Source organism: Varanus komodoensis, unplaced genomic scaffold (assembly GCF_004798865.1).
Source record: "Varanus komodoensis strain SLA01 unplaced genomic scaffold, ASM479886v1 scaffold15, whole genome shotgun sequence".
In the NCBI taxonomy this organism is placed as follows: Eukaryota; Metazoa; Chordata; class Lepidosauria; order Squamata; family Varanidae; genus Varanus; species Varanus komodoensis.
This window is the reverse complement of record NW_025335440.1, coordinates 15,336,560-15,358,437: the sequence shown is the minus strand read 5'-3', so window position 1 is coordinate 15,358,437 and position 21,878 is coordinate 15,336,560. Positions and strand designations below refer to the sequence as shown.

The 21,878-nt window shown below is 44.9% G+C and overlaps 1 protein-coding gene across 1 annotated transcript in view; it reads left to right on the top strand.

The window, feature by feature from the left end:
- Positions 1-20,078, top strand: part of ADARB2 (adenosine deaminase RNA specific B2 (inactive)) — a 128,385-nt gene extending 108,307 nt beyond the window's left edge. The window contains exons 9-11 of the mRNA XM_044425010.1: positions 8,388-8,569; positions 17,052-17,230; positions 19,902-20,078. Coding sequence (XP_044280945.1) covers positions 8,388-8,569; positions 17,052-17,230; positions 19,902-20,078 — 538 coding nt within the window. The remainder of the gene's footprint in view (positions 1-8,387; positions 8,570-17,051; positions 17,231-19,901) is intronic.
- The last annotated feature ends 1,800 nt before the right edge of the window (positions 20,079-21,878 follow it).

Sequence of the window (21,878 nt, the reverse complement as noted above, 5' to 3'; positions counted from 1 at the left end):
ACCCCTGCTTCCTGGCCTGCTTCAACTACTGACATCAAGGATCAAACTCGGGCCTGCTGCTTGCAGGGCCTGTACAGCTAGGACCTCTCTTTCATTTTGCATTGACACAATGCACTCCTGTTGCTCACCTAGTCCAGTATATGCTCAGGATGGTAGCAGAGCATCTGATGAAACAAGGCAAAAGTGGGTGGAAAGGAAGAGAAGGAACAAGCTGGGGAGCACAAAATGGGAGCAGCATTCAATGCTGAGCAGATGATAGGCAAAGGATGACCAAACAGCTAGTTCCAGATTAAGTTCTAGTGCTTCTGGGAGCAACCGTGATGGGGACAGAGGAGCTGCCTGTTCAGGAGCAAGGACAGCGCCTGACATCAATTGCTCCTGTGTAGTGCTGACGCACCAACAGCAAAGGACATGTGAGAATTTATTTTCCGTTTGCAGATATCCAACCTTGCCCTATTTTCAAAGTCCCCAAAAGTTCACACATCTGCAAACTTCTGACTGCATTTAAAAATGTGTATCTTTTTTTAAGGGACTTGTAAAAAATAAACATTTTTGTATCAGGCATGGTGATCTTACAGGGTTTTTCAAAGTCCTAAATTTGAAAAACACAAAACTGATTTCAGGAAAGGGGTTTAGCGAGCATTTCCGAAGCATTCTAGGGGAGCAGAGCAGCGCTGCTGAGATTTGGGGTGTGCGTGTGGTACCTCGCCTGGCTTCCCTCCCTTTGTGAAGCGCTGCAGTGAGACAGCCGAAATCAGTCATCTAACCTTTGCCTCCACTCTCTTTCTGCCATGCATAGGATACTCACAAGCCTCTGGGTTTAGTACAGGCAGCTTCATTCGATTGCATCTTTGGTCAGAAAGGTGAAAGTGCTGTTGGAAAATGCACCCCAAAATGCCTATTTTTCCATTTAAGAGGCACACTTTTCCTATTTGACTTAATCTAAAAGAAGTACAATAGCAAAATGGAGCATAGCTAAACTGAGCTTCAGGGAATTTTGGGGAGTTCAAATTTCTCTGGTAATCCCATCCCTACCACTAGCTCTCTTCGATTTTTTTTTCTTTTTTAATGTCATTTAGTGAATGGAATCAGTCAGTCCTAAAGGAGATCAACCCTGACTGCTCTTTAGAAGATCAGGTACTAAAGCTGAAGCTCAAATACTGTGGCCACCTAATGAGAAGGAAGGACTCATTGGAAAAGACCCTGATGCTGGGAGCAATCGAAGGCAAAAGGAGAAGGGGACGGCAGAGGTTGAGGTGGCTGGATGCGGTCACTGGGGAGGTGGATGTGGGGTTGGGTGGCCTCCGGGGGATGGTGGAGGGCAGGAGAGCCTGGAGGAATGTTGTCCATGGGGTTGTGAAGAGTCAGGAACAACTTTGCAACTAAACAACAACCAAAGTGAATGGAATTTTTGCTCATCTCAGTTACTTTCCATTCTCAGTTATTGGCAAATGGGGATCCTCATATTTACGTAGAAATTACCCATGCTGAAAACTGAACCAAGTCTCTTTATACTTACCCATGACTGCCTGTTCTTCTGCATATTAAAAGGAGGGGATTCTCTGGGATTAGCATTATTGATTTCCTCTACTGAAAATATTTAAATAAACATCTGTGGATGAATAGCACAGTCCACAGTGTGCTTTAAGGCTAAGAACTTTGATTTAAGACCATCGAGAGCCACTGGTTGGGAGGAGATGGTTGTGCTTGAATGTCAGCATTTCCACTGAAGTAGATTGTGGAATCCACTTCACAAGCAGATAAGTCCATTTTCCCCCCATGACAAAAGTTATTGGAAATGATACATTAGCTAACTAGGGAACATGTCCTTGAAGGGGTCATTTGAAAAGTCTTGCACAATTAGAAGAAAACGTCAAACAATCCATCATATATCTTCTTCCCAAGACAAGTCACTTTGATATATTGAGAGCCCAGAATGTAACAGTACATTTGTTCTGCATAATCACATTAATCCTGAAAATATCATCTATGAAGGAAGCAAGAGAATTGCCACGACATTCTTAAGACCTAAACAAGAAGCACCTCCTGTGAAATGAGTATTGCCATCTATGCTTTTGGTTATCTCACTTCCTTTGCCCCTAGTGGCCCAACTGCATGTGAACAGGAAATGACGTTCTGAAAACTGTCCTTGGATTTCAAATTGGGTGGAGAGCAACTGAGGGCAATTGCTTGGCTGAATGTCCTTATATTCTAATGTGCAGAATATGTGCCCACACTTTTCCTGGGCTATGTCTATTTAGTCTAATGCGGTGCCAAATTTTCTTAAGCTTCTGCCCCAGTTTTTTCCCCTCTTGGTTTCTTTCCTTGGATCACCTGCTGTTTCAGTACCATTTTGAAAACAAGAATGACTCATCCCTCAAACTGTGGGGCCATGGCATAGCAAACCTGGTCTGGCTTTACATAACCACTGAGGGAGAAAAAAGGTAATTTAGAAAAAGCACATCCCCATAAGTTTCATTGCCATTAAATCTGATTGTGTGGACAGCCTCACTAATTCTAGGAAAAATATGCCCAATTAAAGAAACATTAAAAGCCAGCACTGAAGCAGCTGCTGATCAAGACCACAAAAAGACACTAATGGCATTTTTAAAAATAATTCTTTTTGTCTCAGTTTGGTTTTTATTCTTTATAACACTAGGTTGTTTTGTCTGTCCAGATACTTCTCCACTTGCATTCAGTTGAAAGCAGTTGTTAAATGAAAAAATCCAAAAAGAGATTGAAATCATACCTATCATTCTACCAGAAGGAAATTTTTACTCTTGCTATCAAACAAATCTCAATTTGTTTAATATTCACAGAACTCAGTTGTTTCCTTTGTGTCCCTTCATCCCCTGTACAATAGATCTGCTTTGAAATATAAAAGATGATAGATAGATAGAAAGATAGAAAGATAGAAAGATAGATAGATAGATAGATAGATAGATAGATAGATAGATAGATATAAATATCTTCAGACATGAAAATACAGTGACACGCATTTTCTTCCACATACACACAAACACACCTGCCCAAATGAAGGTGCTCAAATCTGATAGACTAAAGCAAATGTTTCATAAAACCAATGACTGTTTAAATGGTGGGACTAAATTGTTTGTATATAAATATTACCTTTTATCTTCCATTTGAGTTTTATGTAGGATGGAACACATTACTTTAATGACCTGCATTTAGGGAGGGAGAGGGGCAAACTCACTCTGAAATTCTCAGCAGCCAGATGGCTGCCTTTTCTTCCATGAGATTAAAAGATGTTTCTCATTCGCAGGCCTTGCTTCTGAAGCAAATTAATATAACCAGCTACATTGCCTGTGGTTTGCTCTTTTGTGTGTGAGTGCTTGTGCATGTGTGTGCATGTGTGTGCAGAATAAAATTTAAAAAGAACTTCTGAAAGCAATTTTTGTCGCAGGTTCCGTGAGCAGATTGCTCTCCAGGTACGGCATGCTGGTTTTAAACATTCGGTAATTAATGGAAAGTATTTCGTGTTAATTGACTGCTTCAGGAAAGGGAAGTATAATGGCTGCTTATTAATCATGGAAAGAGACATACAGCACAGAGGCACTGCAATTATTGCACTAACGGTTGAGAAATGTTAATTAATGAAAAGAACAATGATGTAAGAAATTAGCTACATAATGCTTCCTGCTGGTACAGATTTGCACTTTAAATGCTTTTTTTTAGCATGGCAACTGCTGGATGTTGCTTTAAATAGCAAAATTTCTCTAACCTTTTCTAAAATGTCACCTATATTTCAGCTCATGAACCACTAAACTCAGTGAAGACATTTTTCCCATCAATAAAGCTTTTCTAAAGGACTAATGGGTAATGGCATTGCGTATATCTACCTTCCCCAACCTGGTACCCTCCCAATGTCTTAAAATGCAAGTCTCAGTATCCCCTGGCCAGCATGGTGGGACTTGTAGTCTGAATCACCATGATAATGAGATTGACAAATGTGAACTAAGTTCTCCAGGAAGAGGATTATACTAGTGTTGCTATTTATACCCTGGGAAAATAGGATAGCTTTTACCTTTTTATTTAAACGTCATTTTAATTGTTAACAATATTTGCTTATTTATCTGGCCAGGGCGACTTCTTTTATATTGTTATTTATTTTATATTGTTATTTTTGTATTTTATTGTATTTTATTTGTGCTGTGAGCCGCCCCGAGGCTTCGGCAAGGGGCGGCATAGAAATGTTTTAATGAATAAATAAATAAATAAAAATACCTGCTTCCCAAGGTCCAGGGAATGTTAGGAATGCAAGAGGCCATTGTCCTTGGCAAGTGTTGCAGGGCCAGGGAGGCATGGAATTTCCAGATGGAGGGACTTTAATCTCCTTGCCGAGGCGGTTTTGCCTGGGATGGCTCAGGACTTCATGGCAGCCATGGGGCTGTCTCAGCATGTCACTGGCCCAACCCATGAAAGAGGTCACACGCTTGACCTGGTTTTCTCGCCAGGACGGGAAGAGGGTGGCCTGGAAGTGAGAAATTTGATTCTAACTCCTTTGTCATGGTCAGGCCACTTCCTCATGAGGTTTGAGCCTGGGGCTGACCTCTCCTTCCAGAAGAGTGTGGGCCCTATTAAGATGGTCCACCCCTGGAGCCAGCTGGATTCCTGAGGGCTCTGGGGGATTTTCTGGCTGATAAAGCTCGTGCTCCCCCATCAATATTGAGGTCCTGAGCTTTGGACAATGGGTGGGAGAGGTGAGACTTTTGCAGTAGCACCGGGGTGAGAAATCAAAATCCTCACCCTCTCTGCAAGTTATCGTTTATGGTGTCAGGAAATCTCAAATTCACCGAACCAGGAGAATGTATGTTCAGAGTCATACATTCAATTTCAGCAGTTTATTTACCCTAGGAATCCCTCTGTGACAAAGAAAAAACAACATCACTGTTGGGTAGTTAGCATACCAAACTGGCTATGAGCCTCCAGAGCACAGACAGAGCTTTTCATCAGTTGTGGGTCTCATACACAGTTTCAAGGCAGTGATGAGATTTTGAATGGGTGAGAAGGCAAGGACAATGGGGAATTATACAGAAACATTGAAAAATCATTATAGGCATCAGGGAAAAACATAATGACCCATCAAAGGCTTGAGTAACAGATAACAAATAAAACAATCAGGAGTTACAGAATTCTAAAAGGTTTAAAATGTGGGTTTTGCAATCAGAGATACAAAAATCCTTAAGACAAAGCATGAGATGGCTAGGTATTTTTACATTGCAAAGGAAGCTCAGCTGCTTGGATGGCTTGTAGCACTGTTTCAGCTAGGAGCTTGCCTGAGAGCAGACAGATTGTTCACATGCTTTGGGGTGCTTTTCCTTTTCCCAGAGAAGGAAGAATTAGAAAGATGAGGAGGGGAGAGGACAGGTGATGCTCTCCATATTTTGACATGTAGAACTTGCGTTGCTCTGCAAGAAACTGCATGAATAATGGAGCCCCGGGGCTGCCTACTTTTCCCAGGCATATGGAACTGGGTGAAAATTTCTAGTCCCTTTGAGTGAGGAGGAATAAGGACACTGCTGCCAGATTTTGTATTAAAGGACATGCAAAAGCATATCTTTTTATTTCAAGATTTATTTGGACTTTCCCAACAATGGTCCACTATCCCAGCAAATTTCAGCTCCAGGCATGGGCTCTGTTTAAAGGAAAGCACTTGGAGGATCTGCTGTGAGGCAAGCAGCAGAAGTGGGAGAGTTTTGCACCCTTCCTGCCATGTCCCCCTTGATATTAAAGATGAAGGCTGCTGCCCTCCAACAGCATTTTCTACATGATGGGAGCTGATATATGTTCAGGCTCGGAGTTCTTCCACCATGGCTCTAATTAGCTGCCTCTGGCATGATATGCTCTGTTTTGCAGGCGATGGTTAACAGCAGAGTACAATAATATTTCTGCTAGTGCTCAGATTGCTTAAGACAATGCACTCGCATGCATGTTCTGCTGCCTTCAGTGGATCTCTAGTGATTTCAATCTTGTGAGGCTCATTGCCTAATTGGCAGCGCAGCAGGGCCTACCCTGTGAAACTTAAGCACATTTAAGTCCCATTGTTTCAGCGGAAGAATAGTTTCTGTGCACATGACCTCCCATAGAAACCAGTGGGACTTAAAAATGCTCAACTGTGGCTGGATCGTGCCTGCTGATTTCAGAAGGGCATCCTACGATATTCCACCAAGTTAATTTGGGTGGGCATCATACTCTATATGTGCACATCCAAATGTTTCTGCTATTTACTCTTTCAAGTAAATGAAATGTTGATCCCCCTTTTCAAGCTAAGACAAGACAGCCATGTTATCATTGGTATGTTCACACATCAGCTGAACAAGACTTCTGAATGCTCATGTGAGAATTCCTGGGTAGAGGTATGAGGATAAGCAAACGTTTCCCCAAGTTCCCTGAAGTCCATAGCAAAGGCTCTGTCTGAATTGTCCTTCTCAGATTATGAGCTTTGACTTTTTTCTTTTCACGTGAATGTGCATGTGTAGCTTTCCAAATGCACGTATCTTGTGCACACCTTTGAAATGCATGCATTCCCCTTTCATTGATTAAAGCATATCTGTGCACATTTTTTCCGAAAGTATACATTATTTCATACTAACTGGTTAAATATATGTGTGCCGTCAAGCACCTCTCTGCTGTGCTCAGATCATACTGCCAGCTTACAAAGCCACAGACTTCAGCCTCAGATCCTGGATCAGTCTGTCTCATTATAGAAGGAGTGGGCTGAGTCCAACCAAAACAAGCTTGCTGGATGTAGGAATTTCTTGTACATTCCTAGTTGTGGATGGAAACTCAGCTTACTCAAAGGGAACCCTTGGTCATGCAAACCTCTAAGGCAAGCATGGGCTGAAAGAAGATCAGGATTTTGGGCAGATTTCTGGGTGGTTTGACTAAATCGGTAGGGATCCCAACTTTCTAAGACAAGCAACAACTCAAGAAATCTCCCCACGGAAGAATTAAGGTAGATTTAAATTGTTGAATAAAACCATGGGAGTTGGAACCATGAAATAGTAGTTTGTGTGAATGAACTAGTGATCTTGGTTCTTGTCCCATCTTGGTTCTGGCACAGATGTCTGGGCTAAGCCCACATCAGAGGCACACTGTTCCTTATTAGCACTGGTGTCTCTATGTTCTGTCCAAAGAGACCAGTGTGCCTACAGAATCCTTCCTGCCCTTCTTGATTTTTATTTATTTTATTTTACTTTTAAAGATTGTATTATTTAGATAACAATAATTAGGAGGTCAGCTTGCTGCAAAGTGAAGTGCAAACCTGCAGGTGTGGGTGGAGAACAGCCCGGTCTTCTTTAATGTGCTGAATGGGTTAACTGGCTGCCCAGGCCATGTGGTTTGCCTCAGCTTTTTGTGTGTGGTATGTGTACATGTTGCTGTGTGTATTTTATTTGTTTTGCAAGTGTGTGTGTGCGCGCACGCATGTGTGCATTTATGTGACCACATCAGTTAGCCTTCTGTATAATGGGCATTATATTGTGGGGACAAATACAAATTTTAGTATCTGTGGCTTAGATTTCACTCTTGCCTTGTACTCGATTCCTTGGCCACGTATGCATCTCATCGCTTGCCTCCTGTATGATGGATCTTGGAGTGGAAAATTGTGGTTTTCAAAGTGTGACTTTGCATTTTTGAACTTGCACCCCACCTCTGCCTTGTCCTTGCGTGTTCAGCAAGGCATTTTTCTTCTAGCTTCATCAGGTTGTCCCCTGGGGCATGGGCGTTTTGTGACTGGCCACAGCCACGGTTGCAGTAATTTCATGACTGGGCAGGCTCTCCTTGCAGCATGCATTCTGTGAGTGTGCCCACAAGCCACACTCAGGATTCCAGGTGGCTACCCAGAACGGCTCCTCCGGCTACCTGAGCCACTGTTTTGCCCCTGGCTCCGGACAGTGGACTGCAGAACCTTAGAACATAAGAACTGTTTGTGCTCAGCATCCCAGTCTGCATCCCACTTTGATCCCATGATTCTATGAAAACGTGCTTACCTGTAAATATTAAGGAACTTTGCATCAGAAAAGGTATCTACCAATAACTTGCAACTCCTAGGGTTGAGAATCTGAATACCAGATCAGCTTAGCACATGTTCCTTCTCTGCATTAGCCACGTACTTCTCAGTCTCTCCTTATCACCCAATTTCACCCATTCTGCCAGACTGCAGCAGAGGGAGAGATGGGAAACAGGGCAAATGCCATCAGTCCTTCTGAGAGAATAGCTCCCTGCTCTCAGAAGCACAAGAGGCAATTTTCAACCCACTTAGAAGTTGCTGCCTCTTGTGTATCTTGTTTTGGCACCTCTGTGTTACTCATTTCTCCTTGACTGCTTTTCGGAGCCTCTTTCTCACTCTTAAACCTTTTTTCCAGGTGGAATGTCCTTGGACTGCAAGGTGCTCTCCTGAGCTACTTCATTGAGCCTGTGTATTTGCACAGCATTATTGTGGGAAGCCTCTCCCACACTGGGCACCTTTCACGAGTCATGAGCCATAGACTGGAAGATGTTGGTCCGCTGCCATCCTCGTACCGGCGCAACCAGCTGCTTCTGAGCGGTAAGCCAGGGCTTACTCAGAAACATAAAGGATCTGCTCTTCTACTGCTCATCCAATGGATTCCCACACGAGTCCTTCTGAAGGGCTTCTGCAAGCTTACAATATTTGCTTTCTTCTCATTCTTCCTTTCTGTCCATTTATTTTTAGTGCTAATTTCTGGCTACCTGACTTCTAGGTCAAAACAAACCAAAGTCTATTTTTTAATAAATGAAATGAATCTCAGCACAAATCCAGATATATCAATTATACATAAGCTTGAGCAAAAGCAGAGCAAATATTCATATATACATCCCTTCAGAAGTGCTGTCATCATGTCATCTGGTCAAATACTGAAAGCGTGGATAGTCCACAGTGTCATAAGACCTGAGCTTTTTTTCTTTCCAGTGATATAATATCATTCTATTAGCTATCAAAGCAAAGCTGGAAGAGCCATTTCAGTTGACTTCCAAAAAACAAGTGGTGATTTTTTTTAAATGTACACCAGAAAATATCAAAACATCTTCCAATTTAAGTTTATCCATATAAAAACTTTGACCCAAAAAGAGGCATTGCCAAATCATTTAAATAAAAGAAGCATTAGCACCTGCAGCAGTTGGTTGACTTAAGCAAAATCTTTATTATTGCTATTTTGTTTAAAACTGTAATCTGCTTGGAGAGTCTTCAGACTAGTATACTAGAATATAAATTGAATCAATAAATAATAATTATTATTACAATTATTATTAATGAGATATGGCAGTGCCCAAGGAAACAATTTTTTTGTTGAATGAGATGGTTCACTGAAACTTCAGATATAGGTTTTTTCCTTTGATGCTAATAATAGTGCTACAGTGTTACCTATATATGTCTCCTAAGAAGTATGACTCATAACTCTTCAATGGCGCATACTCCCAGGTAAGTAGTGATACAGCTGTAGGCTTAGTTGAGATTATTCCTTCCTACCATCTTGCCTCCATTCCTTTTTGAGGTACTTTGTCTTCCTAGAAAGAAATTCTGCCAAAGGATGCTCACTGTGAAATATTATTAAGAAAGGAAAAAGCTGCCTACATTAAATTTGTTCTGTCCCGTTCTGCCTCAGTTTGCCATTTTTTAAAGTCCTCATGAACACTTGTATGAATTTTCATGCACATTTCTTTAAGTGAACATAGCATTGTATACATTTTTCAAATACAAGCCATTTTATACCCACTTTTCAAAACCTACCTGACTTCTAGGAATTTATAACTTCCATGAGGATGTGTGTTGGAGGGTTAGACACTGTATATCTCTTGGTCCTGTTCTCATACACAATAGTTTTGGCAGAGAGTGCTAGAACCAGTGGGAAACATGACCAGAAATTATATTCCTTTAATATTTGCAGTAGCAATTCTTGTGTATTCGAAAGATAGCATCTTAGAGGAAAATATAGAATCATTTAGGATGCAAGTCTACACATGTTTAGAAAAATTCTCCGACTCCCAACATATCCCAGCCAAGATTTTGTTTATGTTTTTGAACTCATCTGCCTATCTAGCTAGCTACCTTCTTTACCACCTGGTAGCCAATGCTCTTGAAATTATAATAAAATACCAGCAATGGCCCAATCCATCCCAATGTGCTGAGTGTTTATAACTCCCCACTGTTGCCTTCAGTAACCAATGCAAAAAGATTTCCCTGGAGTTGGCATTTTGTAAATGCCTTTCATAAGTTCATAAGCTTGGTAGTTAACCAAGTCCTGAAGATTTTCAGTGCCGCAAGTGAACTAACCCACTGCTGGTCTTAATCTGATGCAACAAGGTCATTGCTCTAAGATGCCCTGACATTTTGTCCCAAGTCGTATCTTCAAGTAACCATCACAGGGGTGTCCATTTGAAGTGCAACCATGTAAAAGCAACATTAGATAATAAATTCTCGGCATACACACTTCCCCCATGATTTGATCAACCCTGGGGAGCTAACCTTTGGCAGTGCATTTTTTAGTGTTTGGATTTGTGTGTGCGTGCGCATGGACACCCGCTTGTGCTCACACACATGGTTTCCCACATGGCACTTCTTGAGTGTATGAAACAGACCTTCCTGGCAGCTTATTTTAAGACTGAGTCCTACTAGACATTTTTAAAATGGCTTGTCCCATTAAGCATCATTAAACACATCTTTGGCTGACCAGATAAGCTATATAGGTGGAAGCAATCATTATCCAATAGAGCAATCTTTCCATTAGATGTGGCACTTGTGCAGGAATATCACCTCTCATCTAAGGACCTTGACGCGCTCTGTAAGTGTTCAAACCAAACTCGAGCCTTGGGTCATAAAATTTACTTAGGAACAGATTTAACCTTATTCCCCATTCAGTGATGTGCTGAATGTGCTTCAGCACATCAGCAGAAGGACTAACCCGAGCACCAAGAAGAGCAGTCTTGGGTGAGGGAAGGAGGGGGAGTGAGCAGCTTAAGCGGCTTTCACTTTGGAGACTCTGCACATGTGCAGATGTCATAACCAAACTGGGCTGGTGCTGAACATGGCAGCTTCCTGTAGAGCTTTTCCCCATTCCCATGTCATTGGCATTGTCGTGTTGTGTATTTCCCTGCTCGCTTTCTCTGTGCCCTTGGCAGAAGGGCAGAAACAAGGGGAAATGCCCTATTGTGCTTGGATTAAGAAAGGGCATGGAAGTCTCCACTCAAGCAGTTGATCACTCGCACCTCTGAACAAGTGAAGACACTTGTTGCCAGAACAGGCGAGGCCAGCAGAGTTCGCAGAAGGGGGTGCCACTGGCCTGCTCCAAGCAGGAAAGGTGCATTTCGGCTTTTAGAATTAGTTTTAGGAACACAAAAGCCCCGTGGTGCTGGAATTTGCTCATGGGAGCAAAACAGGACAGCAGCTCCGCTAGATACTTCACTCAGTGCCAGGATAACATGACATCATGCCAGGAGGTGAGACTGAGCGTTACAAGGAAAGGATGGAGAATGCAACACGTGGTGCTTTACACTGGGCTGGGTCATCTACGTTCCAGTGATCGAAGGCCTCTTCTCGAGGCCTGTGCCTCTGGCCAATTTGGGGAGCCTCCACGTTCTTCCCTACACCTCAAGACACACCTTTCAACACAATGTCCTGTGTGGAAGACCAACACCACCAGCCCAGTTGCATGCATCAGCCCATCAAGGCCTCTTTTGCTGTGGACACTAGTGGGTCCAATGTGAGTGGGGTGGTTGATCCGTTCGGGGTTTTAGACTGCACTTTCGAAGAACTCTGCATGGTCCAGGACTTATGCTCCAAGATAGGCCCAGCACCATGGGGAGCGCCTTTGAAAGGCTGACTCCAGTCCAGAGCGGCTCAACCACCCAACTCCCATGGGAGCCACTGGTTCCCTCTACGTATGCTGAACCAGGCTGTTGGTCCAGCTGATTCAGTGTTGCCTGCTTGGGCCCGCAGCCAAGGCTAGAGGTCTCTCCCAGCCTGCTCTCTGGCTTGAACCTTCCCATGCCAAGCACAGGGTGATCCTTCACTGCACTAAGGCCAGTTCTTCTCCGGCCACATTCACTCCTAGCAGCACCCAAGAGGAGCAGAAGCTTTCGCTAGTATCTTGTGTGCAAATGTTTTTGCACAACATTTTATCACCTTTGAGTGATTTAGTGCACAGTCCACAGCCCAGCTAACAGGCAGAATCAGACATCAGGTGATTTAAACCCTTTCTCTATTGATTTCAATTGCTAGGACTATATATTTCATTTATGTTCTTGAGGAATGACCATTCACCACAGGTGGACTCGCGAGAGTTCCCAGAGGCCCATGCCTGGCATCCATTTCATCATCAAAACAGATTATGGGCTATGCTTGCTACTCGCGAGTATATCCCAGTATAATTCAGTAGGACCAATGCCTGAGCAAGGGGACTCAGGAAGTTGGTTGGGATTGCAGCTTCCATCAGATATCCAATCATCCAAAGACTAGAGGGGCAGAAAAAGCAAAAAGAGATTTGCCCCTCCTAAATTTCCAGGTAGGAACACGTATTTGTTCTGTGTCTTTGCCCAAATAAGGGGCAGAGATCTTTGTCCTCTTGGGATGGGACTGATGACATGTAGGGAGAAGAAGGCAATGGAGACACAGAGAGAGCCTTCTGTGCAGTGCCCTGGAGAGCAATTTGAAGTCCCACAAATGGTTTTGCCTACAACTCCCATAATCCCTCAGCCATTGACTTTTGTGGGCCAAAACATCTGGAGAGGCACAAGCTGCCCATTCCTGCTTTATCTGAAGGAAGGTGTCATCCACTTTCAACTCAAACAGGATGAACAATGAGAAGGGAGACAAGGAGGGCAAAGTTTCCCATTGATGGCCCTGAGACTGGAGACCGAGTAGGAGTTCGCTTTACTGGACCAGCGTTGACCAGCCTATACAAACGTTATATGGATCTGTGTCCCTTTTTGTCCTCTTTTTGGAGGATGCCCAAGAGGCCGTCCTAGTTTTCGTATACACTGCAGTGCAAATATGCGCAGTGAGTTGTTGCATCTGCACTGCAAAAGCCATCTGAGCTTGTTTCATTGGGTCCTCCATTTGGAATGGAGGAGAGCGGAAGCCTAGACACGGGGATGTGTCCAATCAAGACCATATACTGGAGACCAACCTGGATGTGATGCAAGCCCTGAGACCCTGGCAAAAGTCTGCCAGGTTCAAAGCCAACGTTTCTCCACTAGACTCGAGGTGTTACACCACAGACACTGGCCTTCGCTGTGGTGCTGCACTATACAAAATTCTCCAGCTTGCTGACATCCTGCTCCATAGGAACAACATTTCTTTGAAGACGAGGCTCAGCTCTGGCATTCCTCACCTACAGCAGTAAAGGATCCCATCACTAAATCACCAGTATAGAAACATAGAAACAGAGTGAGTCAGAAGGGGTCTCCCGGGCCATCTAGACTGACCCCCGACTCCAGCCAGCTCCACTCATGACATGCCTACCATGTGCATGTCCAGCCTGTCCTTGAACACCTTCTCCAATGGGACTTCAACCACCTCCCGTGGAAGCCCATTCCATGCCCTAGGGGTCCTAACCGTCAGGAAGGGCTTCCTGGCATCCACTCTAAACCTTGGTTCCCTGAGCTTTGCTCCATTGGAACCTGTCCTGCCCTCCACTGCATAGGAAAAAAAGGCCGTGTCCCAGTTAGTGAGGGAGGGTCTCTAGGTCAGTGGCCAAGTCCCTGCTTTACATGCAGGTGGTCCCGAGTGGAAGCCTTACCATCCCCAAGAAGGGCCAGAAAACTCAATGCTCAGACTCCGCAGAGCAGCTGCCAGAGGGGGAGGGGCCATACTGGGGGATGGGCCACTGGTTTAGGGATTTTAGCTGTCACAAGTTTGCTGCTCTTTATTTCCCATCAGAAGTGATTGTCGGTTAGTAGTGAGAATCTGGGGGTAGTATGTAATTTGCTTTTATTGTTCAGGTTTGCTGGCAATGCATGTGAGCAAAGCCATTAATTTGACTGAATGCTTTACTTTCCTTTGATCGTTAGGTTTGCTGCATCTGTGTTTGTTCTCTTAGCAGTGGCTCTACTCCAGGCAGGCCTTATCGGGACGCGTGTTGTCACATTTCGGCACTCCGCCCACTAAGCTTTTGGGTGATAGCTTGACGGGGACAGATCCAGCCATGTCGAGTGAGATGCAGCAGGCGCAGGGTGGAAGCCTCTCCAAAGCGCCACAGTGTCAGCACATACAGTTATGACAGAGACGTCCAGTGGGCGTGTTTTTTTAAATACCAGCTGCTCAGTTATCTTTCTAAAGCAACTGAAGCTGCTGCAAATGTGAGATCGAGGCGATCACAAGCCCAGAGCAAATTCCTTTGTGCATCATCATTCCAGGTAGTGTCAGCTCACAAGCAAGTGAGTGCGCCTTCGGACAAGGGCCCAGAAGCATGGCAGATCTTTCATGAGCATCCTGCAGCCCTTCTTTGGGCTGTTTCCACCTGTCTCCAGTCCAGGGGATTAGGTGCAATTTTGCAGCACTTCAGAACATTCCCGTGGTCCCTCGACAGTGCCTGAGCAGCCAAAGGATCCGGTTGAGCTCCTTCTCTGAGGCCAAGACACAGCGATGACCTCAGAGAAGGTGATCTGATGGTGGACCATCCCTTCCCATCCAAGCCACTGAGGAAGGTCCTTGGTGGCTTGGACCCTGCAAAAGGGAGATCATGTGTTGGAAGAGGCCAATGCCAGGGAGGAGAAAAGCTGTGGGCCCCATCTTCTCTCCTGGCAGTGAGGAAGAGGCCTGTCTAATCTAAACACCCTTTGGAGAGGCTTACAGGAAGAACTTGGCAGGGCTTAGGATGGAAGGAGAGCTGTGAGGTTGGTGGCCTCCATCCTTTGGGTAGCAAGCCCACAAGAGGATGATAATAAAGATGTTGATAATGATGTTGAAAGGTGAGCATTTATACCCCACGTTTTTTTTTTCTTTCTTGTGAGGAACCCAAAGTGGCTTGCATAGCTCTGTTTTCATCCTCACAACAGCAACCCTGTGAGGTAGGTGAGGCTGAGAGTGATCTACCCAGTGAGCTTCATGACCAAGAGCAGACTGGAACCCGGATCTCCAGGTCCCCAGTCCAACCTTCAAACCACCCCACCACGGTTGTTGTGCTTGAGACTGCGAGGTTTCTCTGACTGACCTGGTGTGTTCGTAGACTAAAGGCCGTTAAAAAATAAATAACGCTAGCAAATGTGTTGATTTTTCTGATCAGTTTCTTTTGCATTTCAATGACAGAATCTCTTTTTAAAATAATCTGTTTTACAACAAGATAAAGCCTATGCTTTCTTGCCTTTCCTCAAATGCATGAATCATGACAGTCCAAGTTAACAGCTGCTTTTTCTATGTAAAAATAAACAAGCACGCAAGGAGATGGAGAAGAGAATTTCTGCCCCTGAAGCCGAGTGTTATAAATGACCCAGGGACTAGCAAGTCATCATGAGAAGTGCCAGCCTGCATCTCACCAGGATTATGCACTGGGCCTGTGTGGGTGATCCCGGCTCCTATTTTATGCCCTCCAAACAGCTGAGCTCTGCAGTGTGTTCAGTTCACAGTGATGAACATTTATGGCTCTACCAGCTCTGCACCATGGACATTTATTTTCTGTTTCACAGAGAAGCACTTTGTTTTTATACACGGAAAATAGCAGCCAGGCTTCTGCACAGCTCTGGCTATTTGCAGCACGTTCCCACACATGTTTTTCACAAGTAGGTCCCATTTCATAAAATGGTGACATTGTATTTTATATCCCATCATTTTTGCTCCTGCGAGGAACCTAAGGCGCCTTACCTGTTTCTCCTCCACACCATCTTTATCCTCATCAAATGACCCTGTGGGGTGGCGCAGGCTGGGAGTCGGCGAGTGGCTGGCACCCAGGGAGATCCATGGCCAGGGGGACTCGAACCCGGATCTCCCAGGTCCCCCATCCCATCAGCCCTGCTCCAAAACCACTTCCTTCCCCCACTTTTCCTCCCTTCCCCTTTTATGTTCATGCCATGTCAGTTTAGACTGCAAACCTGCCCTTGTCCTGTTCTTATGGAGCATTTGCAACAAAGAATAATGCAGCATTTATGTGGAACAGGAAAAGGCAGGAGGGAGGGAGGATGCGCAAAGGTGTCCTGCACGTTGTGCTTTCCTGGGAGGCGATGCTCCAGCTGCAACAGCTGGAATCTTCTCCTCTCTGAATCAGAGGATGAACAAGAAGAAAACAGATCTCCTGGATCTACCTGGATCTCCTGCACACCTGCTGTGGCCTCCACCCTTTAGTTATTTTATTGATTTTTTTTATTTATTAGATCTGTATCTTGCTTATTTCTTATGAATGCAAAGCAACTTACCTCATTCTCCTCCACCTGCTCAGTTTTATCCCCACAACACCCCTGTGAGGTAGGCTGGGCTGAGAGTCTGCGACTGGGCCAAAGTCATGCACTTGGTTCCATGCCAACCCAGGCCACCTGAGTCCCAGTCCTGTGCTCTAACCACTACACCACACTGGGGGTGCGGTTTTGGCCACTTAAGGAGAAGAAAACAGAGAGGTGGCTATTAGCCCCCATTCCTTGTGTGGGGTGTGAAAACTCATCTTTTTAAAGTCACGTTTCAGTTATGTAATGTGAATGCTTTCCTCTTTTTGACATTTTATGTTACAGTGCTATTGTTTCAAATTGCTACATGCTGCCATGTTAGCAATAAGGCAATGTATGCATGCAAATGCTAGATAAATAGAACAACAGTTACATGATTTTATATTAGATGCTAATGTGTAGAAATACAAAAGTAATACACCCAAATTAGAGCAATCCTATGTTATTCCGTTCTACACTATTAAGTGGATTGTGCCCAATGTAAAACCAGATTCAGGTTGATGTATGAAAAGCGTTTATTTATGTAGGGGCGGAAGCACCATTCTTTTCCTAGCAAAACAGAAGTTCCGTCCATGCTTGCTGGGGGCAGGGTGGGGCTATTGATCCTAATGCTTTGATGCTTTCTGCTCCCCCTTTGACAGGAGTGAGTAATGCTGAAATGAGGCAGGCGGGGAAATCGCCTGGCTTCGGTGTGAATTGGATAGCGAGTGCTGCAGACCTGGAGCTTATTAATGCCACAACAGGAAAAAGAAACTGCGGGAGTTCTTCACGACTCTGCAAACACATGTTTTACACTCGATGGGCAAAGCTTTATGGAAAGGTAAGCTGAACAGCCCTGGCGAAGGCAAACGAGGGCAGTTGTGAGGCGGTCAAGCAATTCCAGCCGCATCCCAAGCTAATGCCATTGGCTCGGAGCCGTGTCCCGCTGCAGGTTGTGTGCCTGGCATGGACACCACTATCCAAAGCAAATGCGTTGCCCATCAAGTATCAAGGCCAGATAGGCAGCCATTTAATCGAAGCTAAGCAGATCCGGGGGTGGCCTGAATTTGGAGGGGAGACCACCTGGGAACTGCGTGTAGCCACCTTGAGTTCCACTATGGGAGAAAGGTGGGTTCTAAATAGAATATAATAAAATAAATAAATATATGAGAACAGCTCCGGTACGCATACTTGAATGCAAAAGAGATTGTGTCCAAAAAAAACCAAAACCCCCAAGGTACTCAGACCTGCATTATTGGTACCGTTTGCTTTCCACTTGCAAGCAAGCAGCATCAAGGAATGGAAAAGCAGCCCATGAAGTACCCCAGCCCATGGACATCTTGTAGAAGACCCCGCGTGTCATTTGCAGACACAGATGCCTGTGCTCCACAGTATCATGGGAGAAGTATCTTTTGCGGTGCCCCCACCCACCATTCTTCAGGCTTCGGATTGCTTCCCTAAAACATCAGACATTACCTCTTGGCTGGTTGAGAGCTGAGCTCAGTCATGGGCAGGAGATCCATGGATTTCATCCCAAGGAGCAAAAAGTTCTCTCTTCCCAGGTGCACGGGTGCAGATGGGTACCTTTGCAAGAGCCACGGGAGAAAGGGGGTGCTGCGTCGTAACACTGAGGTGCTCTTCTTCTGCTCAGTACGGCAGCCGCTCAGCTAGCAATGTGAAGTTCCATGGCTGCCATTTCTTTGTCCTGTTTCTAGTATCTCTGTTCATAAGTGATCTAAAAGTGGGTGGATTTTTACTTGCTCATTCTCTCAAAGGATCAAAGGATTAGCTTGCCTGTCTGAAAGCTTGAATCACACAAATTCTTTTTCCAAATGCTTGCTGATTTATTTAGTAAACCACCCCTCGAACCATGGGAAGTCCCCAAGACCTCTTAGCAAAGCATAATTAAAACGACATGGGTTGCATCCAGTGGCGCCGTTCCACTAGTGCAAAGCTTCTACCACTGGTGGAAAGCCTATTTTCATCCCTGAGCAAGTGTGAACAATAAATCAATTCCACTCGCACAAGTCATTTTGCAAGCACAACCCGTTAAGACTTTGTTGGGTTAACTGTTGCTTTGCTGGTGTTTTTGCAAGCATCAGCAGAAACCCAGCTCTTGCGATTCTTCTGCTAGTGTGATGTTGAATATAATAGGCTATGAAAGCATATAAAAATCAAGCCAATTTAAAACTTGATTCATTAGGAGTTACGGATATCAAGGCAGCAGAAACAGGGCATGGTGGGAAAAGATGGGCTATTATTTATGGCTCTATCTAAGGGGTTCAGAGAGAAAAAATCAAATTCTGCATAAAAGTAGAAGTTCTGTACCCAGGCAACCTGGATCCCACTGTCAGCATAAGATTGGCTTTGTAGTAAAGCTCCATTTGCACAAAGAATTAGAATATAGTTTTTGAAAATCCAATATCAAAATAAGAGGCTTACTGAAAAACATGGAAGGCAAGGATTTGGCTCTGCTGCTTATTCACTTGGGAAGGCAGGATGAAAACCCTAAAATTTAATAGGTTTTCATACTAATCCAGCCAGAAATCCACAGAAATAAGCTTCGTCAGACCAATGCAGAGTTGAAAGAAGAGTCACATCTGCAGACGTCTGTCACACAAAAGTTTTTCCCAGTTCAAAAGTCTCCTCCAGTAGCTGAGCCTTTGCACACCCAGCCCTGGTACAGCTGCTGGAAATGACAAGAGCATCTATATGCAGAGGGAGGAGAGTGCCTGAAATCAGTTCTTCCAATCCTGGCTCCCCTAAACAGAATGCTAGCCCCCAAAGAGAGCAAGGGTTGGGAACATGTGCAAACTGTTGGCTTTTAAGTGGAACATCTCCAATTCCCAGATTGTATGGGATTTCACTTCAACCTAGATATGGATCTAGGCTACAATATGGGGGGTTTGTTCAAAAAATGAGGGAAAATTATTTAACCCTTAATTAATGGGAACATATTTGGTGGATGGGAGGATCTATACCACTGGCTAGAACGATACAGGAGTTTGAATTTTGCTTTGCTCTCTAAACTCCCAAAGTAGAATTCAGGTGAAACCATTTAGAAGGAATGAATGGGCCATTTGGAAAGATCCAGTATATTCCAATGGCCATTCTCTGTCATTTATTTCAGCAAGCCTCCAAAATGGCTTTCCAAAGGAGGAATGGAAGAGAGTAAGTACAGTTGCTCAGTGCAGCACCCCAACCTCCTTTCTGAGAGATGCACCAACTTTTTTTCCCTCTGCAAAATCCATTCTCAGTCTTGTGGGCTGACAAGACTGTACAAACCTGCACAACAAAACAGTATCTTCCCAAGTTACTATTCTCAGCCATCCTGTCACTATAAACCAGAAACAAGCACACAGAGCTTATGAACAGTTTGTCTGTGGCTTATGAAATGTAAATGGAACGATTATAGACAGCTGCTGAAAAGCCCGCTGCTTCTACAGTTCTCTCATTTGCATTTGGGTGTTTTCCTCCTCCTCCTCCTCCTCCTCCTCCCATCTCTCTTGCAGCTGAGCGCACGGATACCAAGCCATGGAGATGTGCCAGCCATGTACAGTGAAGCCAAATCAGTGGCACACACGTACCAGTCTGTCAAGCAGCAGCTGTTTAAAGCATTTCAGAAAGCAGGCCTGGGCACCTGGGTGAGGAAGCCCCCCGAGCAAGATCAGTTCTTACTAACGGTGTGAGTCATCAGTCAGCGCCTCTGTGACGTGACCCCATCACATTGACTGGAGAGAAAGACAGCTGCGCTTCAGGAGCGGAGAGCAAGGCCGGTGCCTCCCGGGGTTTACCTCCAGCAGAAGCGGCTAAGCTCAGCTCGGAAGCTGCTGTTGGGGAAATGCGTGGAGCAGAAGAGGGGTTCTGATTAATGCACTGAACTGGACCTTAGGAAACTGCTTTTACCTGCCCATCCCTTCTCAAGGATGTACAAGCCCAGGTTACAAAAATGACCTACACTGTTTGTTCCTTGTTGGTAGCACATTATATATCACTGTAATTATCCAAGTGGCACCTGAATTCAGGCAACAGCAGGTCCTGCTTCTGGCGAAAAGAGCAAGCAAACACCCCCGCCCCCATTCCCCTTCACTGTTAGTGCAATAATTATCCTTGGAGGACAAGTTTTTTCTCGGTAGCCAACACACACAGGTACTTTTAGAATCGGTGTGCACTGAAGTGCAAGAGGAAGGCGTTGTGTGTATGCATGTGTCGATGTGTGTTTATGCAGGGGAAGGGTTTGAACGAGTTCACTGCTGGAAAAGGAGGGATTGCAGGCAAGGTGGAAGAGTCTGTTGCTGCACTCCCAGCCACAGGGTGGGTGCGCGTGTGTTTTTTCTGTGGAACATGGACATCCAGAAATCTATAGGCCATTACAACCCTCGCAGCCCCCTGTACACCTACCGAGAGGGCGACCAAGGGATGGGGAGGTGGCTTATGCACTTGGAATGATCTCTACCCTTGCAAGCCTCAGAAGGAAAGCACTAGAGGAAGGTTGCTGGCATTGCTTCAGGCCGGGAGAACAGAATTTGGGACCAGAAGCCACCAGTCAAGCCACCCAAGGTTCTGGACACTTCCTATTGAGCACAGAATATTGTTTGAGGTGGAAGGAAAATGGTAGCATTTGTGAAATACAGATCCAAGACCTGGGAGCTTAGCCTCATCCCATCCCTGAGCCCTCGAGGCTGCCATGGGGCTGTTGCGATCCTCAGCCACAATGGGACCAGAACAGTACACAGAATCATGGAGAGCAGCAAGCATCCCAAGACTCATGCGACGTGAGGCATGCATCCCATCCTGTCCAGCTACTAGTGGGCATGCTCAGAGCTCCAGCATACCCAGCCATTATCTTGCATGGGAGGCCTGCTTGCATTGCCCATGGAAAGACCCCCTGACCCCATTCTTCCTCAGAGCCCAAGCATGTAGGAGACATGTGCAGTTCTGGAAACGAAGGAGGTGGCGGGTCTCTTCCTGGTGGTAAGAGCCAGGTTCGTTGCAGTGCAATTCTTACTAGCATCGAAGCATGCGAAAGGTGCATCTGGCCATCACAGGCAGAGGATACTAAAGGTCCAACTGCACATTTTTCCAGTATAGATAATAGTCTACTGTCCTCTTTCCCCAGGAACCTGAATGGAATGGGTAATAGCATTTCTTGGCGCTTGCACGAAGATTTTCCTGTAGTCTTCAAAGGTTAAATACATTCTGACATTATTACAGTCTGATTTATCTTTAAGTTAGCACCAGCCAGTTCACAAATTTGAAACTGCAGCAGCTGCAGGGAGGGAAATGTGCTGCTGTGATAGCAAAAAAAGGAGGAGGAAGAATGGACAATTATTAAATATTCCGGTTAAGATACACCAGTAGGGGGATGCTATGCATGGTTGGGGCAGAGCGGAGCCGTCCATTTGCTACGGGGCTGTGGAAGTGGCGGTCCCGATGCCGCCGACGCCTGGCGCAAGCTGAAAGAATTACCCTGCTCTTTCCCCAATGAA